General features: G+C 44.4%; 2 protein-coding genes across 5 annotated transcripts in view; one reads left to right on the forward strand and one right to left on the reverse strand.

Annotated features, from left to right (window-relative positions):
* The first annotated feature begins 245 nt into the window (after window positions 1–245).
* On the forward strand, window positions 246–6,887 carry Coq2 (ubiquinone biosynthesis protein COQ2, mitochondrial). Its single transcript, XM_084601874.1, has 7 exons — window positions 246–1,072; window positions 1,206–1,372; window positions 1,460–1,581; window positions 2,091–2,176; window positions 3,649–3,782; window positions 5,562–5,750; window positions 6,703–6,887. The coding sequence occupies exons 1-7, from the start codon at window positions 766–768 to the stop codon at window positions 6,814–6,816; spliced, it is 1,119 nt and encodes a 372-aa protein (XP_084458000.1). The 5' UTR covers window positions 246–765; the 3' UTR covers window positions 6,817–6,887.
* Window positions 6,888–8,133: 1,246 nt separating this feature from the next.
* The window catches only part of LOC146191324 (FHF complex subunit HOOK-interacting protein 1B), a 31,213-nt gene continuing 20,821 nt past the window's right edge, over window positions 8,134–18,525 (reverse strand). For all 4 annotated transcript variants that reach the window (XM_084601869.1, XM_084601871.1, XM_084601870.1 and 1 more), the window contains 6 exons: window positions 14,524–14,691; window positions 13,370–13,449; window positions 12,316–13,072; window positions 11,464–11,656; window positions 11,279–11,381; window positions 8,134–11,110 (listed from right to left, as the gene is read on the reverse strand). In XM_084601869.1, the coding sequence (XP_084457995.1) occupies window positions 10,948–11,110; window positions 11,279–11,381; window positions 11,464–11,656; window positions 12,316–13,072; window positions 13,370–13,449; window positions 14,524–14,691 (1,464 nt within the window). In that variant the 3' untranslated portion in view covers window positions 8,134–10,947. The remainder of the gene's footprint in view (window positions 11,111–11,278; window positions 11,382–11,463; window positions 11,657–12,315; window positions 13,073–13,369; window positions 13,450–14,523; window positions 14,692–18,525) is intronic.

The following is an 18,525-nucleotide window of genomic DNA, read 5'->3' on the forward strand; positions in this document are numbered from 1 at the left end:
CGCGGTAATTATTTCCAGCGTGCTCCAAGCAACGCAACAGTCAGAATTACTAATTATGTACGCTGAATTTTGCTTCTATTTATTTTAAGATCATTTAAAGATTTAAAGGAGCTACGAACAGCCAACCTCCGCTAACGTCTGTACTTTGTACAATCGAAACCAAAACCATTCTAATGTGCAGTTGTCGTGGCTTGCGTTGGCTTGTTGATATGACAACCACAATAACAACCACAGTTTCGCTTTCATTCTCGCCATGCTTTAGTCCAAGGTGTCCAAGGTCCATTGAGCGGCTGCGCGGCACGCGTCTCCGCGACTTGCTATTGCGCGTTGGTGATAGATATGACGGAGGCTCTGTCTTTACAGGCCGAAACCCGTTCTGTTATGCTTCGTTATATATGCACCATCGTGCGGTAATGCCTAACGCAAGGCAAGAGGAAAACTGGTGGCGACGGTGTGTCTTGTAACGGTGTTCAACAGACGTGCAGCGGGCACGGTCTACCACTGCGTTGGTTGTTCGTGTGGCCTTCACAGGTTCTGTGCGAGAGCACAAAGCGGCCCTGCGGCGAGCGGAACGGTTCCGCTTGAATCTACTATATGGAGACCGGACGTTTAGACGAAAAAGCATTGTGTCGACGACCGCACGCTTCCCATGCTTTGTATTCGTGTGTCTTCCAGGGCATATGGCGCATGTGGGCCCGCCGCTTATCTGCCGAATAACAGTATTGCCTTTTAGATTGGGTGGAAGTAACTGCTAATCAACCCGTCATGATTGCTGTGATGTTTGCAAAGCGGGCCGGCAGCTCGCTCAATTGTTTGCTGCGGGCCCATGCCTGCGGCTCTCAACTGAAGTCAGCGACGTCAGTGTTGTGTGTGGTTCCAAGTCAGTCGGGATTGACATCAACGGACCGTTTTGGTGCAAGGTGCAAGTCTTCCAGTAGAAGAGATGCGCCCCAGTATTTACGTTCGCACCAAGCTGTTGCTGTTCACCGCACGTTGCCTGAGCGACTAGTCCAGTCGGCACCGGAAAAGTTGCGACCCTACTTGCGACTCATGCGCTTGGACAAACCGATCGGTAAGCTTCCAACTTCCCAACGTACGCGACAGTACTGTAGGTTTCATACCTGTTGGCGTTACAAGGAAATGATCACACTACAGTGCAACTTGTAATCTTTATGCGCGTTTCCTTTTGCTTTTTCCTGTCTCAGGAACCTGGCTAGTAATGTTACCTGGAGCGTGGAGCATCGCCTTAGCAGCAGATTCGGGATGTTTGCCTGATCTCAAGCTTCTTGCAATGTATGCCGCTGGAGCACTTTTGATGAGAGGCGCTGGCTGCACCATAAATGACATGTGGGACCGGGATATAGACAGAAAGGTGTAGTTCGCTTTCACTGCATGGATTGCGGGAGAAATGCCTGATGATGTTGCTTAATTTTCTCACAGAGCCCATTCTTGTTTTTAGGTGGAACGAACGAAAAATCGTCCCCTTGCGTGTGGTGAACTGACAATGTTTGACGCTCTTGTTTTCACTGGTGGCCAACTTGCTCTGTCAACGCTCATACTGCTGCAACTAAACTGGTATACGTATGTAGAATTCCAGTCTGCGTTTGATTTCGTGGTGCGAGCATTGTCACTCAAATTGTTTGAGTTCGTTTTGATATGTGAACATTTTGTCATGTGAGCAAATGTGTAACATTCGTACGATGGCGGAGCTGCGCAGTTTGCTTTACGTGATAATTGTAAGAAATGGTTAATCTGTGGCATTGTCTGCCTGGTGTAAGACTAGATGGGTGCAAATGTACTAATGAATTTTCCCGTGTAAGTAGCTAAGGTACTACTGCCTCCTATTAAAGCTGTATCCAGGGTGCTCAGGCATTAAATGAACATGTTGCCACTCTTCATGCCTTGATAAAGATTTAGATAATGTTTTTCCGCAGAGCATTCAACCGCAGTTTTAGTCTTCGGTGTAGCCTGATACGTCTTTTTAAACATATAGCTGTGCCAATCTGCCTTCAATATATTGCATCATAGTTCATGTACAGATGAATGCATTGTCGCCCGTTTGTGATCATGCTTTTGGAATGCCCTTGCAGAATAGTCCTTGGAGCAAGTTCCATCACTCTGGTCACACTGTATCCGGTGATGAAGAGGTTTACGTACTGGCCGCAAGTGATGTTGGGTAAGGGCAAACAAATTTCACCAGCTGGTCCCATTGCTTTTTCTTTTTCATTTCCACAGAAAAAGCTGTGTTAACAAAATGATACTGTACCTGCAATGTTTCTTTCTTTAAGTGATTGAGTGTGCACTTCTGGCACACTCAAAAGTCACGTGCAGTTTATCTTGGATTTTTTAATTAACAGCAGTTGCTCTGCCATTAAATAACACTCTAATAGTCGGGTTTGTAGCAGTGGCTTCAATGTGGATCATTATCGTCCTAAGAAAAGTAACAACACAGAAGTTAAATAGGTCATAAGATGAAGCATAAATTATTTGTAACTATGAGTTGTACAGAAATGAAAGAAATGACAGCCGAAGGCTAACCACACATATAAGTCTTTTATACACGAACTCAGCAGAGTCAGGTTGAGTTAGCCTGTCAAGTAAAAAACCATTTGTCAGATTTATTTATACAGAATTGGGTCGCTTAAAGTAGATGCCGGAGTGAGTTTAGTTAACTCGCTTGACCCGTTTGTCTAAAAGCATGTAGCTGTCGAGTCAGGGAGTCGGGTCATGGACATCTCTCGGACCAAAATACTACTGGCACAGCTAGGAGCGTTGGCAAAATCAAATGCTTTCTAGTTCTCATCAATGATAGAAAGTAAAAAAGTGTGCGGCACATTGTACCACTAAAGTGCGATGAGGTAAAAGCATTTCTTTGAAACGCAGCTGTTTTCTGCTTTACTGCGTGTGTTTCTGTATGCTGTGTGATATGGCATTCGAGGAAGCGCCAAATGAAAGGCGCAGCATGGACGCCTGAATTGGACGCCCGACGGGGTCAGCTTCATACATGCATTAATCGCCTGATGATGTAATCGATCATGATTGGACGTGACGACATGATGACATCAGTTCTGGTTATTATACATGACTGGTTGTGACATCATGATAACGTTACATCTGGTCATGGCCGATTACGTCAGTCATGCGACTTATGTTTATTTATTTTGTTTGTTTGTACAGGAATCTCTTAGACTCTGGTGACACATATTCGGATGTGTAGTCTGTAGAGCCTTTAACCTTTAAGAGGCAGCATTTATTCAACTGACTACTTTCTTAAAATGGAAGTAATGAAATAGGCCTTAAGAGTACATGATGAGTATTAATCATAGTATATTACTTTTCGTTTGGGTGAAAGCAACTGCTTTCCAGCCTGTCATGATTGTTATAATGTTTGGAAAGCAGACCAACAGGTTTCTGAAGCTTATGTTTATAGCCCGAATGCTCTTTCTTAAGCATAAATTAAATTTTTTGGAAATGCTAATCTCTCACTTGTCTGGCATTCTAGCACAGTTCCCAAATGCACATGGAGAATAATGAAAGCTTATGTTAAGCATTGTGTGAAAGACATTTGAATAGCAGTCAGTCTAAATATAGGCTGCTGTTCAAAGTTTAGTCCACTTTAGTGATGGTGTTCTGCTTGTTCTCCAACAGGTCTGACGATAAACTGGGGTGCACTAATGGGCTGGGCTGCAGTGAAAGGCTCGTGCGATTGGTCTGCAGTCCTTCCCCTCTATGTCGCAGCTATGTCTTGGACACTCATCTACGACACAATCTACGCACATCAGGTGACCTTTGATGTCATATTTTTGCTGTCTAGTGTGCAGTGCCTTCTGACAAAAGCATTGCCTCATCTACTGTTCAGTCTCAGTGTGTGCGTCTCATCCCATGTTGGGATCCAACATTTAAGCCAGCTGTCACATTTGTCCCACAGATGACATTGCAGCTCCATGATACCTGTAAAACTTCACCTATTCCTCACTTATACATTTTCAATCAGTTCCCCATGCAATGCAATCCAAATGAATTAAGCAAGACTGTTCTTTCCTTTCCTCCCACTAATATTTAGGTCACTGACTAATATTCGAGGGCTGTCAAAAATTAAATGTAAGGTTTTAAGGGGGGACTTTACCCTGAAATTAACTTTTGAGCTGCTTGCTTGAATGAATCGAAACTTGCTAGCAGTACTAGTGATGTTTGCTTGCAATGCCGACAGTGTAGGAATTTCTGCAGCACGGGGCCGGATCTGCAACGCTATTGCGTTAAAAATGGTGAGAGAAAAAAAAAGAATGTAGTGTCCATTCTTAAAAGCTGTCCTGCAAAGTGCAGTACATGAAGCAGGTAAAAAAAGCTGAGGTTTTAATTACAGTGTAAGGATTGTGCTGTTTCACATCTCATTTCTCATCAGAGACTTTTTTTTTTTTTGCAAAGTAGGCATAATGGATCTGCAACAACATAGTATGCATCATTTCTGCAATAGAAAATATGCCCGAGTGGTTCGGCTTCGTGGTATTCTTTTTTCCACACGAGGCTTGAAGAGTACACACGAATCGAGCCATCTTCATGTTTGTAAGTTGATAATGTGTGATGCTAACAGCGCACTACCATGAGAGACAGGATTCACTGTGGGCTAGCTTCCGACATCACTTTTGAATTTCGTGCTGCGACAGTTCTTTAATTCAGGTCCATAACTTACAAGAGGGGTATCAGTGACGCAGGGTACACTTCATTAGAGGAAATCGTGTAGCATTAAAAAAAAAGAGCCCGCTATTGTTATAACTTTCCTATCCTCAAAATTAGGCCACCACTTTTTTTTTTCGTAATATTAGACATTGTTATCAAAGTTGCTGCATCATTTTGATGATGCGGTTTGAGGCAATTTTGTTGCAGCAGACTTGGCAGGCAGGAGAGGCACATTTTCACTAAGGTCTCTTGTCATGCGCCCACTCTTAAAGGGCGTCGAGTGAAAAACAGGACTATAGACACCAAATTTTGCTGGCATTTTTCTTTTTGTTAATGATGTGCAAGACATTCCTGTATATGGATTGCCACTTCCTGTTGCCTATGAGCGCTAAACAATTTTTAATTGAATTTTATTTTCTTGCTAGTTTAGGTTTTGGTTTCAGCAGCAGAGAGATGGCTGTGACATCACAATCAAGGCTAAGTCACGCGCGGCATGTAAAAGCAGAGATATTGTCGCTGACTCTTCATCTTTTGTATTTCCTGTCCTTGAGACAGGCTGGCTTTAGTGTTCTGGTGAATTAAAATGACACAGGAAAGAATATATCGCTATTTGATTCACTCCTTACGTGACCTAGACTTGACTTCGACGTCACAGCCATCGCTCGACTGTTGAAACCGAAACTGGTGAGAAAAGAAATTCGATTATAAATTATTCAGTGGCCGCAGGCGAATATCAGAGGCGATTCACGTACAGTAATGTTTTACGCATCATTACAGAAGATAAACCACGAACTGAAAAAATGAAGTGTCTATGCTCCTTTAATATGTTATTTAATCATTGTGCTTTCTTACTCGCAATTCTGCTTCTGCTCATTTTGCGGCAGGACAAAGTGGACGATGCTGTTATAGGGATGAAATCGACTGCCCTAAAGTTTGGCAACAAAACGAAGAGGTACCTGTGGGCGTTCTCCACGAGCATGGTTGGTAACCTGGTCCTTGCCGGCTCGGCTTCTGGGCAGTGCTGGCCTTTTTATTTGGCTGTGGCGGCAACAGGGGCACACCTTGCTCATCAGGTGTGTTGCTTTCAAGCTTTAGTCCTGTTTCATACGAAATTTCCGTGCAGACTTAACATATAAACTACTACAGAGCTTAGATGCACACCCTTTACACAATGCCTCTATGGCTGCGAGCCTGAAATGAAAATCTAGCACTTGCGTGTTGAAATTCTAGTTATTGCTCATTTGGCCACTCTGTTTTGCATTGATTTCATTTGGAAACTTCTCTATTGCAGCATATGAGAGATGCTTCCAAAAGCAGCAGTGCTTTTTTTTTCTATTTCTTGCAATCACAACTAATGGAAACAGTGCCACCGGCCTTTGGCATTGGCAACCAGTGTAATCGCACAGGGCACTGATCTAGCCTATGGCTGTTGTGCTACATTCCCTCCATGCTACTGCCGCTCCATTTTTCTACGTCTTTAACGCCCTTAAAAAGAGACCTTTGCACTGCTCTTCTAAGTGAAGGTGGCAATACATATGCCGTAAGCATGCCAAAATGGGTGGATTGCTATTCCTAGCAACCGCCTGGGGAAACCTCAGCCCCGTCACCCACGCATGCTTGAGGCGAGGTTGACGAAACATGATAAAAGCATCAGAGGTATCATATGCTGGCACCTCCTTTATAGCAGTCAGAAACTGGAAAAGGGTTAAGTGCCATCTGAACGTTCGTTATATGAGAAAATATAGAGGAAAATGTAAGCAGAGGTTCACACGTTGCTCAATTAGGGTAAAGAACTAATACTATGCAGTGTTGGCATTGCTTGCCTGGGTAGCATTTTTGTGCAGTAATGAAAAATTTACAATACGGTTAATGTAGCAAAGATGTGCTAAATCTGCCTGTTATTACACAGCATTGCACTTGGTGCTATGCGTGTAGTATGCTTTTCTCTATTTATTCTTTGCATGGAGTCACGGTATTCCTAGTTTTAACTTCTGGGTATTATTTCCCCCATTTTTTCTTCCGCAGATACGCACACTCAACTTGGATGACCCACGTGACTGTGCCAAAAAATTTGTCTCCAATCGACACATAGGCTTTTTGGTCTTCCTCGGTATTGTTTGCAGCAGCCTGGTCAAGTGAACTCGGTATTGTTTTAGTAATAATATATGCTAACGTTGTGTTGAGTAAAAAGAAACAAAAGCCTCGTCTCACTAGTCTTCAAATGACTGTTTCTTTAATGAATGTGCTACTGCGCTCAGTATGACTTGCAACGCGAATCTCGCTACGCAGTAAATCACTGTGGCCTTCACATTGAGCATCGAACTTGCTGCATCATTCATTGAAAGTTCTCTGTGGCACCTCTTGAAGGCAAATTTGCAGCACCGCTCAGCTCACACTTTTCACTCAGCTTGAACCAGATCTCATGCACTGCAGCTCATATTGAATGCAATAGTACAAAGCTGCTCTGTGAACAAGTTTTGAGACTGCACTGAGGACATCGTCACTTAGTATTGTCCTGAATGAAAACTGCTGCATTTTTTGGCTTGACACATTTGCACGCGAGTTTAGAAATCAGCTTTTTCTTCTGTTGCCACTCAGCTCGTACCTATGACAATGCTAATAAAGACTCCATGGTTGCCGTTTCGAATTGGCAGTATAGCCTAATAATAGCCTAATAGAAGTTTTACTGACATTGCAATTCGTTTACAAGATTGGCTGATGGTGGTGATGCTTGTATTATAATTTTTTACATTTATAAAAGCTCCACTTTCAGCAAAGATAGCCTAGATGCCAGCTTAAATTTGTTTATTCAGTGTTAATTTTACTTCGATGCTTGCAAAACTGGGAAATATCAGCCTTGTCAGTTTTCCTGTGTTAAAACCTGCTACACAGCTCAGAGATCCTTTAACGGGGCCTCATTCTAGTCGAGTATCAGATAAGTAATCACAACTGCACAACATCCTTAAAGCGACATCGATTACAAGGGATGCTGTGCTGGAATCCTCCAAAAATTTTAACCATGTGTTTTTTTTTTAACATGCACTGATATTGCACAATTTCCTCTCTCATTTAAAACCATATTCACATCTAGGTGTCTAATGCTTTTTAATAACAACTTCCTTTGATAACGAGAATGAACACCAGCCTGTGGTACGGCATTCCTCCAGTAAATGGAGCGTGTTTGTCTCCCCCTATACGTATACTTTGAATCAACTTCCCTTCCATGACTTATGTAGGAAGCTCGAGTTCTTAAAACCCACATCCCTTAATCCTAATCTTTTGTCCACGACTGTACTGCTGTTCTTACGCTCAATATAAGATAGAACGCACGCAGAGCAAACCAAATGAGGCTTCCAGAGTTTACACAAAGCACCCAACTTACACACACATCACAGAGTGCAACTCTTATCTTTATTTGGTTCAGACCGATAAGTCCACCTTCCAATTAAAAGCATCCTTGGTGGTAGCATATGACAGATTGCATGCAACCTTCTAGTTGATGCTGCAATCAATACAAAACTGCAATAAGCAAAGGTTGTTCACATTCTCATACCTTTATTAGCCATGTGTCAAATCGGCGAGTTGCGTATGCAGCCAGCAGAGTGGAGCAACAAACTAACCCTGATTCATGAATTGTGGCGCATGGTATTTTGTGCTATCCAACGCAGAAATGATCGCACTGCCGGCGTCAACATGTCTGTGCAGCAAACAGCAATAACCAGCAGGTGTGCAGGCCACGAGCTGAAGGAGGTAAAAACGACTGAAATGTCAGATGTGTACAATATTTTGCCACTGCAAAATGGGGGGGAAAAAAAAAAGGAAATAAAAAGTTGCACTGAGCTACTTCATGCAACAAGTCCTTGCGGGTGCCTAGCAGTCCGAAGCGCTTAAAACAGTGAGGAACATAAGGCAGCATGTGGGCAACAGAACCTAAACCATCAACAAGTTGTAAAAAAAAATAAAGTTTGTAACGGCCGGAATCTTGCCAGTTTAATAAATAGTTCGCAGCACTTGCTATGTTGCCAGAAAACTGCTTTATAATATTAACAATAAGCGCTCAGAACAGTTTCTTTCTTTTTCAAAACTCAACTTTGAATATATCACAATGCTAAAAATGTTTAGGAATGTAAATGGAAAGCTGAAGCGCGTAACTCGTCTATGTACACTACACCTACGTACACTGCACATCTTATACTGCCATCAATAGAAACCTGTTGTGGTCTGACGAGTATAAGCACACAGATTAGGCTGCTTATGTTCAGAGATGCTCTCGCAGAAACGGGCATGGTTACGTTCACTGCCTGACCATCACAGCTGAATGAGTAAAGTGTTGCTTGTTTGAATTCGAGCGCAAACAGCAGCACAATACGTTTTTGACTACATTGATTTTCTGTACAAAAGGAGCATAGGATAAGATGAACCACTCAGTGGGAACATACAAGTGCATCTTTCACAATTGGCACTCGGTCTGCGCCTGCATGGAATGCACGTGCAAGTTCCTCCTAAGTGCAGCCCATCCCGTACATAAATTCTTTAAAATTACTATACAGCATAGAACAAAAAATAAGTCGCCAAAAGGAAAACCCACTGTTTGCCACATCTGTCATCCACAGCCTTTGATTAAAATCTGCACATAAGATCTCAAAAATGTTAAAAGCATGTTTTATATCTTTTTCACTGCACGCATGGTGAAATGAGGGATGTAAACTCTCTGAGGAGGAGGCGAAAGGACAAGTTGTACTTATTCACTGCACACAGCCATCAATATGTCCAAATTCCCTGGCAAGGACTAATGCATTTGTGGTAGCTCTTTGGCTAAGGAGCATTCACAGTAAGGTTACAATTTGTGGTATGCTTACACAAAATGGTGATAAAAGAAACCAGGTGGCCTTTCAAATTAAACGAGACACATGCCGACGCAAGCAACGACTCACTCGTGTCACACGCACAAACACTTATATATATATTATGCTTGAAGAAAACATTTCAAAGAACGTTCTGTCATAATGTGCATACAAAGCCCCAAAGCCACGCTAAAGTTGAATGACGCAGCAGAGAGCAAAGAACTCTCTAGACCTGAAGCATCCCAAAGCATGAACTTTACTGAGATCTTGACTTTAACCGTGATTGCATCAGTCAGTACAAGAACAACCCAAAAAAAATTTAGGGGGGGAGGGGGGGAAAGAACCCTAAGAGCAGGAATATATACACAACACTAGACTCATTAATTTAGATGCACACACGCAAGTGACACCAGAAAGGTCGCTTGCCACACAACTGCTCCAATTTTGTATAAAAATAAGCTGCATTTCAGGCATTTGGATAAAGCACACCTAAACTCCAACCTATGACATTGGTGGAAAAAAAAATAGAACCAAAGCTGCTCAACGACAAATCTGAGTGCACACATGCTGTATCTAAGTGATGATGATGGTGGTGATGACATGCCATAAAAAGAAAATGCTAACTAAACACTCAAAAATGGCAAAACTCACATGCGCACGAGTTTTCGATGTTGCATCCAACGGGTACTATACTAGCTGCTTGTCCACGAGGGAGGTTTATATCAAAACATTGCACTTTCTATTCTCACACCACAGTGCGATTCATGTTAACTCCGTTGGGCACAACTAAAGTAGAGTTTGCAGCAGTATGTATAATGTTTTCTACTTCCAGTTTGCCTTTCAAGAACATATGGTTTGGTTGGTTTACGTTAATGGGGTTTAACGTCCCGAAGCTAGTCTGGCTATGAGGGATGTCATAGTGTAGGGCTCCGGAAATTTCTAACACTGTGTGCACTGACATCACACAGCACACGGACACCTTGCTTTCTAGTCGTCGTCGAACAGAGGCCACCGCGGCCGGGATTCGGTCCCACATCCTTGGGTACAGCAGTCGGGTGCCCTAACTACTGAGCCACCGCGGCGGGGCACCAATGATCACTAAATGAGCAAAGCATGCAAATGCCTCAAACATGCCAGCAACAACAATTAACACCGCCATTCCTCGTTGAACCCAGCTCTACCGAAGCGTCTTGAAACCACGATGCACTTCAAACAGCATTAAAAGAACAAACTCAAAGCTAAACTAACAGACGGCTCCTGCCTAAAAATAGTCACTCTATACAAACCTAGCAGCAGTACTGTACATAACGCAGACACACGCACATAAAGACTCCACACAAGTGCTGTACATATAATATATATGAATCTCGGCATTGGCTCATTGTGACGAAACCCCTCCCAAGCCCCGTCTGTCTGTCGCAGGATGTCATGAAGCAAGCTGATGGATGGCATGCTCTTGGCTGATGGCTGCGAGCTCTTTTAGAAATTCCTCCAGCACCACAGCCGCCAACACCGCGTTCTGAGTCTTGATGGACTCCAGCCGGGTGCCCTCCTCCGTGAACTCGCTCGGAAATGGCCTTGCTATAAACCTGGAAGCACACAAACAATTCCCTGTGAGTGAACGCTTGCACTACTGAGCAAAATGGCAACTTGTATGACTATGGTGGCATGGGATGAAAGAGCACCGAACAAGGGTAGAGTTCGCAAGCCGAGCCAACGTTTTGACAAGTGGACTTGAAAGTGAAAAATCGTCATACCTGTAACTCTTGTCAGCACCACCCGTTTCCACAAGAACAGGGTTTGTCTTTGGCGGGCCTGTTCTCCTGAAAAAGCTTCCGAGGCTCCTCCTTTTTGACTCCCCTGTAAAGCAATGCAAAATATGCAGCTTCACGCATTTGATGACAAAACCTGCATTACTGACTCTGCATCACAGAGTTCTCACCTCTCGAAAACTCTGCAGCAAAGCTTTGGCTTCGGCGCATGGCAGTCTGGTCTCCATATAACCTGTGAGGTGTGTCGGCTAGCAGCCGTTCCTCCCTCACGGCAAAGAATACCCTAGCCCTTGCAAGCAGCTCATCGAAGTTCGGCAAGGTGTAGGAAAAGCTGTCCACTTTGTGCTTCAGAGAGCCAAGAACCTATTAACAAAAAGCAGCAGATCTACAATACCATCCGGAAATGTATATACAACAACTATTGAATCCTATTAGTGCATGTCTACACGCTTTTGTTTTTCTTTAATGACTACAATTGCACCAAAATCCGTGCAATGTTACTAACCAGTTATTGTAATGAACAAGAGCAGGGAATTTAAAATACCATGTGGGAACATGTATCAGAATTATTACATTCTGTCAATGCATGCCCAAGTTTTTCTTTTTCTTTTCTTAGTGACTACAACCTGTGTCAGCCACCATTCAACCTCTTTCCTATAAATGGTGGAGGGAAGAAGCCTTTTAACTACTTGCCAGCTGTGCGGGTCGTTCTTCTGCGTACCAACTGTAGCTCACAACAGGACATACACCAACACTGGCTTTCTTGCTTGGACTATTTGTAATGCAAATATATTATTATTTAGACCACTGAGAATAGCGCCCTTTGAAGAAAGTAAACAATGCACTATAAAATTCAAAACAAACATAATTTATAACAAGTACTAATATGTTATGTACAACCCTGATCTAAAGCCTAAACTCGTGCCATAATTAAACCTGGGCATACTACCCCTGTACTTTGCTTAAGTTTCAAGGACTGCTGGCTTACTAGCATTGTGCACACAGAAGCACAGCAGGCTCACCTGAAAGAGTGAGCGGACGCTTGGCTGAAACACAAGCGAATGGCTGAGGAGGAACGATCGCAGCAAGGGCTGAGGGTACAGGGCTAGCCGCGCAATCAGAGCAGTCAGCTGCAGGTTGATGTAGACACTGTTCTGTGGCATCATCTCCAGCCGGGCCAGTAAGATGCTCAGGAATGGGCCAATGTTGGGACTGCCAAATGCCTCAAAGCCACCCTTCGCAGCAGCAGCAGCCTCCCGCGTCACGAAAACCCCCGAGTCCCCAGCAGACACTGAGCTTTCCTCGGCCAAGACCTCTTCAGCCTTGGTGTCAGAAGTGGCTGCGCCGTTGAGGTCCAACGACGCCGCCTCGTCGTATAAAGAAGACCAGTTTGAGCATGCCCGCCTGGTAAGCCGCACTCCATGCCGCGCATCCGCAAGGTACAGGTGGTAATCGGCGAGTGCCATTGATATGGGAGGTTGTGTGCCGTTGAGCACTCCAGTGTAGGACCGTGGCATGTCTCCCGATTCGTAGCTGCCCAAAACCCCAGAGAAAGAGCGACGGGGGCGGCGGCTGCGGATCTGGAGGCTTCCACCGTGCATCACTTTCTCAACGGGAAAGCCATCGCGCAGGAAAGGAAGCTGAGCTTCCTCGGCACCGACTCCAGAGCAGCAGGCGGGAATGAGGGAGAGGAACTTTTCGGCACCACAGCTGTACAGGTCTATATCACACACACGGCTTCTCTGGCTCACCATCACATGGGAACAAGGAACAAGGTACCTGGAAAGAAAAAATGAAATGGTAATGGTAAATATAGTTTTGTGTGGTTGATAGGGCTCAACAATGTCCCGCATCAATTCAGCTTCTTTAAAGTGCACGGACATCGAGAAGCGGCCACCGCAGCTGGGACTGAACTCAAGTCCTTGCGATCAGCAGTCGAGCACCCTAATCACTGAGCCACCACGGTGAGCAATGGAAAATATGGTCTGTCACCAATGACAAAGGCGCTAAGAAATGCAAACAATGTTATCTTATCTTACTTGGGCTAGCCACGTCTCAACAAAACAAAGGACTCACTTGAGCACAAGTTCCAACATAACATCTTCACAGTTGAAGTCGAGCAGAGTCCGAAAAAGTGCCATTGTAACCAGGCACAGCTGAAAAGTACAGAAAGTTGCTGCATGAGTACACAACAGCTTCCCTGAGTTGCTGAACAGCATTTACTGAAAAATGAATGCATAAATACGGCGGCAGCAGTTTAGAATGAAAGTATGGCACAAAACTATGAACATAAGGTCTACTCGATTTGGCTGCACTTTCTGCACCAGTTCTGGCAGGATCCAAGGGGGTGCCGACAGCATGCAGCCAGCTAGTTCTGGTTTAGTTCAGGTGCAGCCAGGTGCAGCGCGACACTAGCGTCCGCTGGTGCTGCACCTTTTCTGCACTCGCTGCACTTGCCAACCGGCCAGTTCAAAGATTCGGTGAACTCGCTCTGAACTAGGCCTGCACCTTTGCAAAAGAAATAGCAAGGTGCAGGGGTCAAGTGCTGCACTGGAAAAACGATTACGAAGGTGCTGCACTCAATGAACTAGCGCAGCTAGTTCAGCCAAATAGAGCAAACCTATAATATGCACAGAAAAACCACAATTTTTGCGTGCCAGGTACAACAATATGACTACTAGCCGAGTAGCATAGCTGGCTTTGAACCTAATAGATTTTCAGCATTTCAGTACAAGCCTAGTACAGTACAAGGCATACTTTTGCTGCATCTGAGCTAGCAGAAAAACTGACATCAGCACAAATGTTTGTTTGTTTGTTTGTTTGTTTTGTGGGGTTTAACGTCCCAAAGCACCTCAGGCTAGGAGAGACACCGTAGTGGAGGGCTCCGGAAATTTCGACCACCTCGGGTTCTTTAATGTAGTACACTGACATCGCACGACACATAGGCGCCTTGCTTTCTGCCGTCATTGAAAAGCAGCACCCGCGGCCAGGATTTGATCCCGCATCCTTGGGCACACCAGTTGAGCTCCCTAACAACTGCACCACCACAGCGGGGCCGTCAGCACATATGAGTAGCCGTGAAAGCCCAATTCATAGTGTTAACGGGGATCAGTAAGGTCAATGATGGCACGTGAAATGAATAATATATATGAAAAAAGAAAATGTGATTCTGAATGGAAAATAAGAACTCTGATCGCGCAATCTTCTGAAGACTACAAAAACACATGTACCCGAGAATGTCCTCCAATTCGGTTGATGAGTGTGTTGAGGATCCTGTGGGCTTCGTAGCTCTCAGTAATCAGAAACTTGAAGAATACCAATAGTAGCTGGGGCTCCGAGACTGTCCTCAAGAAGAGATCCAGGTATGCTGTTGCTGTGACAATTTCATCCAGAGTGTTCTGCGACCCGAGTGGCACAAAGAAAACAAATCAAAGTCTGTTTAGTAACAGCTGCACTTGTGTACCCACACTGATTACATTCAGATATGACGACACCATACGCTTTTGCTTGCTCATGTTCCCGACAGAGCCTCACGACATGTAAACATGGTGCGGTTGTGCATACCACTGACAACCAGATTTAAAAATTAACAGGCCTTTAACTCTTTCAGTGTTGGGTTTTCTCCAGGGTTGATACATGAGCAAGGTGGGATGCATTTAGTGTCCCAAAAAAAGTAAGAACAGCAACTTGCAAACTAAAGATGAACAAGGGAGATAGAAGAGTGATGCCACAACCTTGGCTTGCTGCTGTTACTGGTGGCGAGCCCATGGAGATGTAGCAGCACGCGCCTTATAAACTTGACGCCCCATAGCAAGGACATTTATGATACTCCTCTGACTGCAGATCTTTAGGCGTTTTTGTGATATACTGAAGTAAAGCGCAAACAATCTATAGCATGCAGCGTATTTCACAGCAGCAGCCGCCAATGGAGTGGGTAGCCCGGCGCGACAGCAGTGCACTGAAAAATGGTGCGCACAGTACGCAACACTCTGGCGCCATCTAGGAGTGGCTGGCAGTGCTCTCTTTTGCTCGGTTACACTGGCGACAGTGATGTGACTCAAAGAACGGCACGAAAGGGTGCTTAAGACTGCACTCTGAAGAACTTCTACACAGTTACTAAAGATGGCCGAATCACTTTCGCGAATGTTTGAGAAAAGAATCGCAAGCGTTGGAGCACTCGCACATAGAGAAGCCTCCACTCTTTTGGCAAGTTGAGCGTGCAGCACTAAATGTAACAGAAATGATATTACAAGCTTCTGCAAATATTCTATCAGTGGCAGTACTACCTCGAGCACTAACTTTGCATTCCTGCACAGCACAATTTAAGATTCCTGAATGCGGAGAAGAGTATGTTCGCGTATGTCAATGACACTGAAAGGGTTAAACTGCTCTTGGTATTGGCTGCTGCTGCATGTGAGGCACGGCTCAACACACATCTTACCATAAACTGAAGGGCCAGCATAACCGCTCTAGGGTCCCTATAGACCTTCATTTTGGCTACGTCGTGAAGATGCGGTGGCGCTGTTATCGGCAGTGACTTTCGCGCGGTAGGCAAAACAACATTTCAGTCGCTTTTATCTACTGTGATTGCGGGGTGGTTTGCTGCTGCGCGTCGCCGTGGAAGGGAATTTTAGTAAGCCTGCACAGATTTCTTGCCGACGAAGTTCACCAAAGCAGCGGGCCGCCGTGGTGAAGCGCGAAGGCTGGATATCGATACCAGCTCATCGAATATGCAGCAAACACTTTGTCAAAGATAAGCTGGAGCTTATTCACCTTTGCGCCAGAGCGGTCTACCTGCTCAAAGGTGTCGAATAACTCGAGTTTAGTTTTCTTTATGACACGTAATGTAATATTGGTACAGCTTTGGCGCGGGTACAGCTGCATGACGTGACATATGCATGCGAGGCAGCCAGTATATTGTTTCTTTGTAGGAGCATGTGCGTAGATGTGTTTACCTATGTCAACAATTCCTCACACACATTTTTTTCACTTCAGTAATGGCACGTATCCTTAGTGAGCTGCTGCTCGAGCGATCTGTATATAACTCCCGTGGTTACTTGGATAAACTTCGCTGTATTAATATCAAATTATTTTAATCTATTTTGTGATTAAGATTGCCACTGCACGTTGACAACCTCTGATTTGCTCGATTGAAGCCGAAATTTTTTCAATTCCGAGCGGTTTTAGTTGTATTCATAGCAGCTAAATGTGAATTCGAGTTGTGGAGCTGATTATTGCCAAGCGGCATATGTGCTCGTGATTCAGACTCTCTGACAATCCTTAAAGCAACTACGTACTGTATGGCGCTCCATTTCATTCCGAGTTTATCCTACACTGAAATGCGGCTACGGTGATGGGCCAGGACTGAAATGGGTTGCCCTAGCTACGGAACCACCGCGGCTTCTGCAGCTTGTAATTGTAGTGCAAACTAAATGCATGAATGCCCGCGCTAAAATTGCAAACGTTAACCCTAACAACTGCCCATGAACAGAGCAGATACAACAGGCGTACAGAATGGCGATTTCAGCAAATAACGCGTGGATAAGGAAATCCGTGTGGTACCAAAGCACAATGCCCTTGCTACCGTTGCCGTGCTTACCTAAAATCCTTTAAACCATGCAGCCTCTCCATGCTAGCGAGGGGCTCCGTGCTTACCAACAACGCTTATTTGCCGCTTGGTGTGAAGAATCATCCGAAGATGTTTCAAGCGAAATACTTCGTATGTGGTTTGCGCACGCTGTTTACGAGAGACTGCCTACTTACTCGACTGAAAGTAGTTGTAAGCATACAAAGCTTTGTAGTTTTCGATGCATTCCACGGTTAATTTTCTTTGCGAAAACAGCAAATAAATAATACCATTGCTCATTTCCTCTGGCGGGCAGCAACACTTAGCTTGTGTGCCTTCAACCCACTCTTCATCTGGTACACGTGCGGGATGACTCTGCACACCGTGCACGTGAGGTGTTTCCATGTATTGCTTTTGTCCGCTGAGGCTCACGAAATACTCACATAGTACATGAACTCGACAAAATGCAGGTCGAGCCGATTATTCGAGAGAAATAGCCAGTTTTGTATGGAAAACGCGTGACTGGTGTTTTGCCCTGTTCTCCCGCATTTTGCACTTTCCCTTTAAAAAAAAAACCTGACTCAACTTTTGTCGGGTTCATGTAAACCCCCTGAGCTCATTGTTATTTTGTCCGCCAAAAAGGCACTGCACATCACAGTAATACGCTCTTGGCAACCATGGCCATAGTGCCGCTCCAGTGCTTTTTGCTTACTGTGGGATTGCAGACGACTGCAGCGCCACCTCAGTTGCCTTGTTTGTTTGTAAACATGAAGGAGGTCTATATCTGGTCCTTCACTGAATTCTGTACCTTTCTCTGTTGGCACATTCATGCACAAAAACGTCTATTTTGGGCACAATTTCACAAACTGGCCATAAACTTTGTGAGCCAGGTTATACACAAGGTGCAGTGAATAAAAAAAGAAGTGTCAAAGGTGAATCGAAGTGCCAGCAAGCAAAAGCAGAAACCATGGTCAGTCATTTTTCCACACGGTTACAAAAGATGAGGCAGACTTTCACACACGCAAGACGTAAACACTGCGCCCTAAGCTACGAACTGGCTACCTCTGAATGGCATATGAACAATAACTGTTCCTGAAATCAAGTAGTACAGATAACACATCTAGGTACCACACTGAGCAGGCAGACAGCAGCAGTAAGTGTACTAAACTAAAGGCTCATTCAGCACGGCAATAAAATGAAGTACAAATTTTCTGCTCACAAATCAATCTGCACTGTTACCAGCGAGAAGCAAGGCAGATAGATAATGCTAGGCAACTGACCAGACATGCAAAAATGAAAACGACAGGACACGCATTTGAAATAAACTGAGGCAGGCAAGCACCACAGAAGCAAAAGAGCAAAATGCTTAGCAAGTAAATATTTGGTGGGTGAATGAATGACTAGCCCTTGTAACGTACTAATGGCCAGCAGCAAGGCAAGCCTAATCAGTTGTAGGGTGATGAAAATAATTTAGGGATACAGCGCAACACTCTAAGATTACAAAATGCATGCAGAGATGTGGACAATGCCAGAATAAAGATATAACACTTTGGAAACATGACTACCTGTAAATAGCCACACACCTAATCTTATAACCTGCTACAGTAAAATCTCGGTGATACAAGTCCGGCTGACACGAATTTCGGGATGATAGAAGTTAACGAAA

Source organism: Amblyomma maculatum, chromosome 4, assembly GCF_055883805.1.
Source record: "Amblyomma maculatum isolate TAMU_Amacu chromosome 4, ASM5588380v1, whole genome shotgun sequence".
NCBI classification, from domain to species: domain Eukaryota; kingdom Metazoa; phylum Arthropoda; class Arachnida; order Ixodida; family Ixodidae; genus Amblyomma; species Amblyomma maculatum.

What these genes read in the sequence shown, in the direction of transcription:
- Coq2 (XM_084601874.1), top strand. Translation starts at nt 766, where the DNA reads ATGATTGCTGTGATGTTTGCAAAGCGGGCCGGCAGCTCGCTCAATTGT. An exon ending in ACCGGGATATAGACAGAAAG is followed by an intron (nt 1,373 to 1,459) that starts GTGTAGTTCGCT and finishes TCTTGTTTTTAG; the next exon opens with GTGGAACGAACGAAAAATCG. An exon ending in GGGCACACCTTGCTCATCAG is followed by an intron (nt 5,751 to 6,702) that starts GTGTGTTGCTTT and finishes TTTCTTCCGCAG; the next exon opens with ATACGCACACTCAACTTGGA.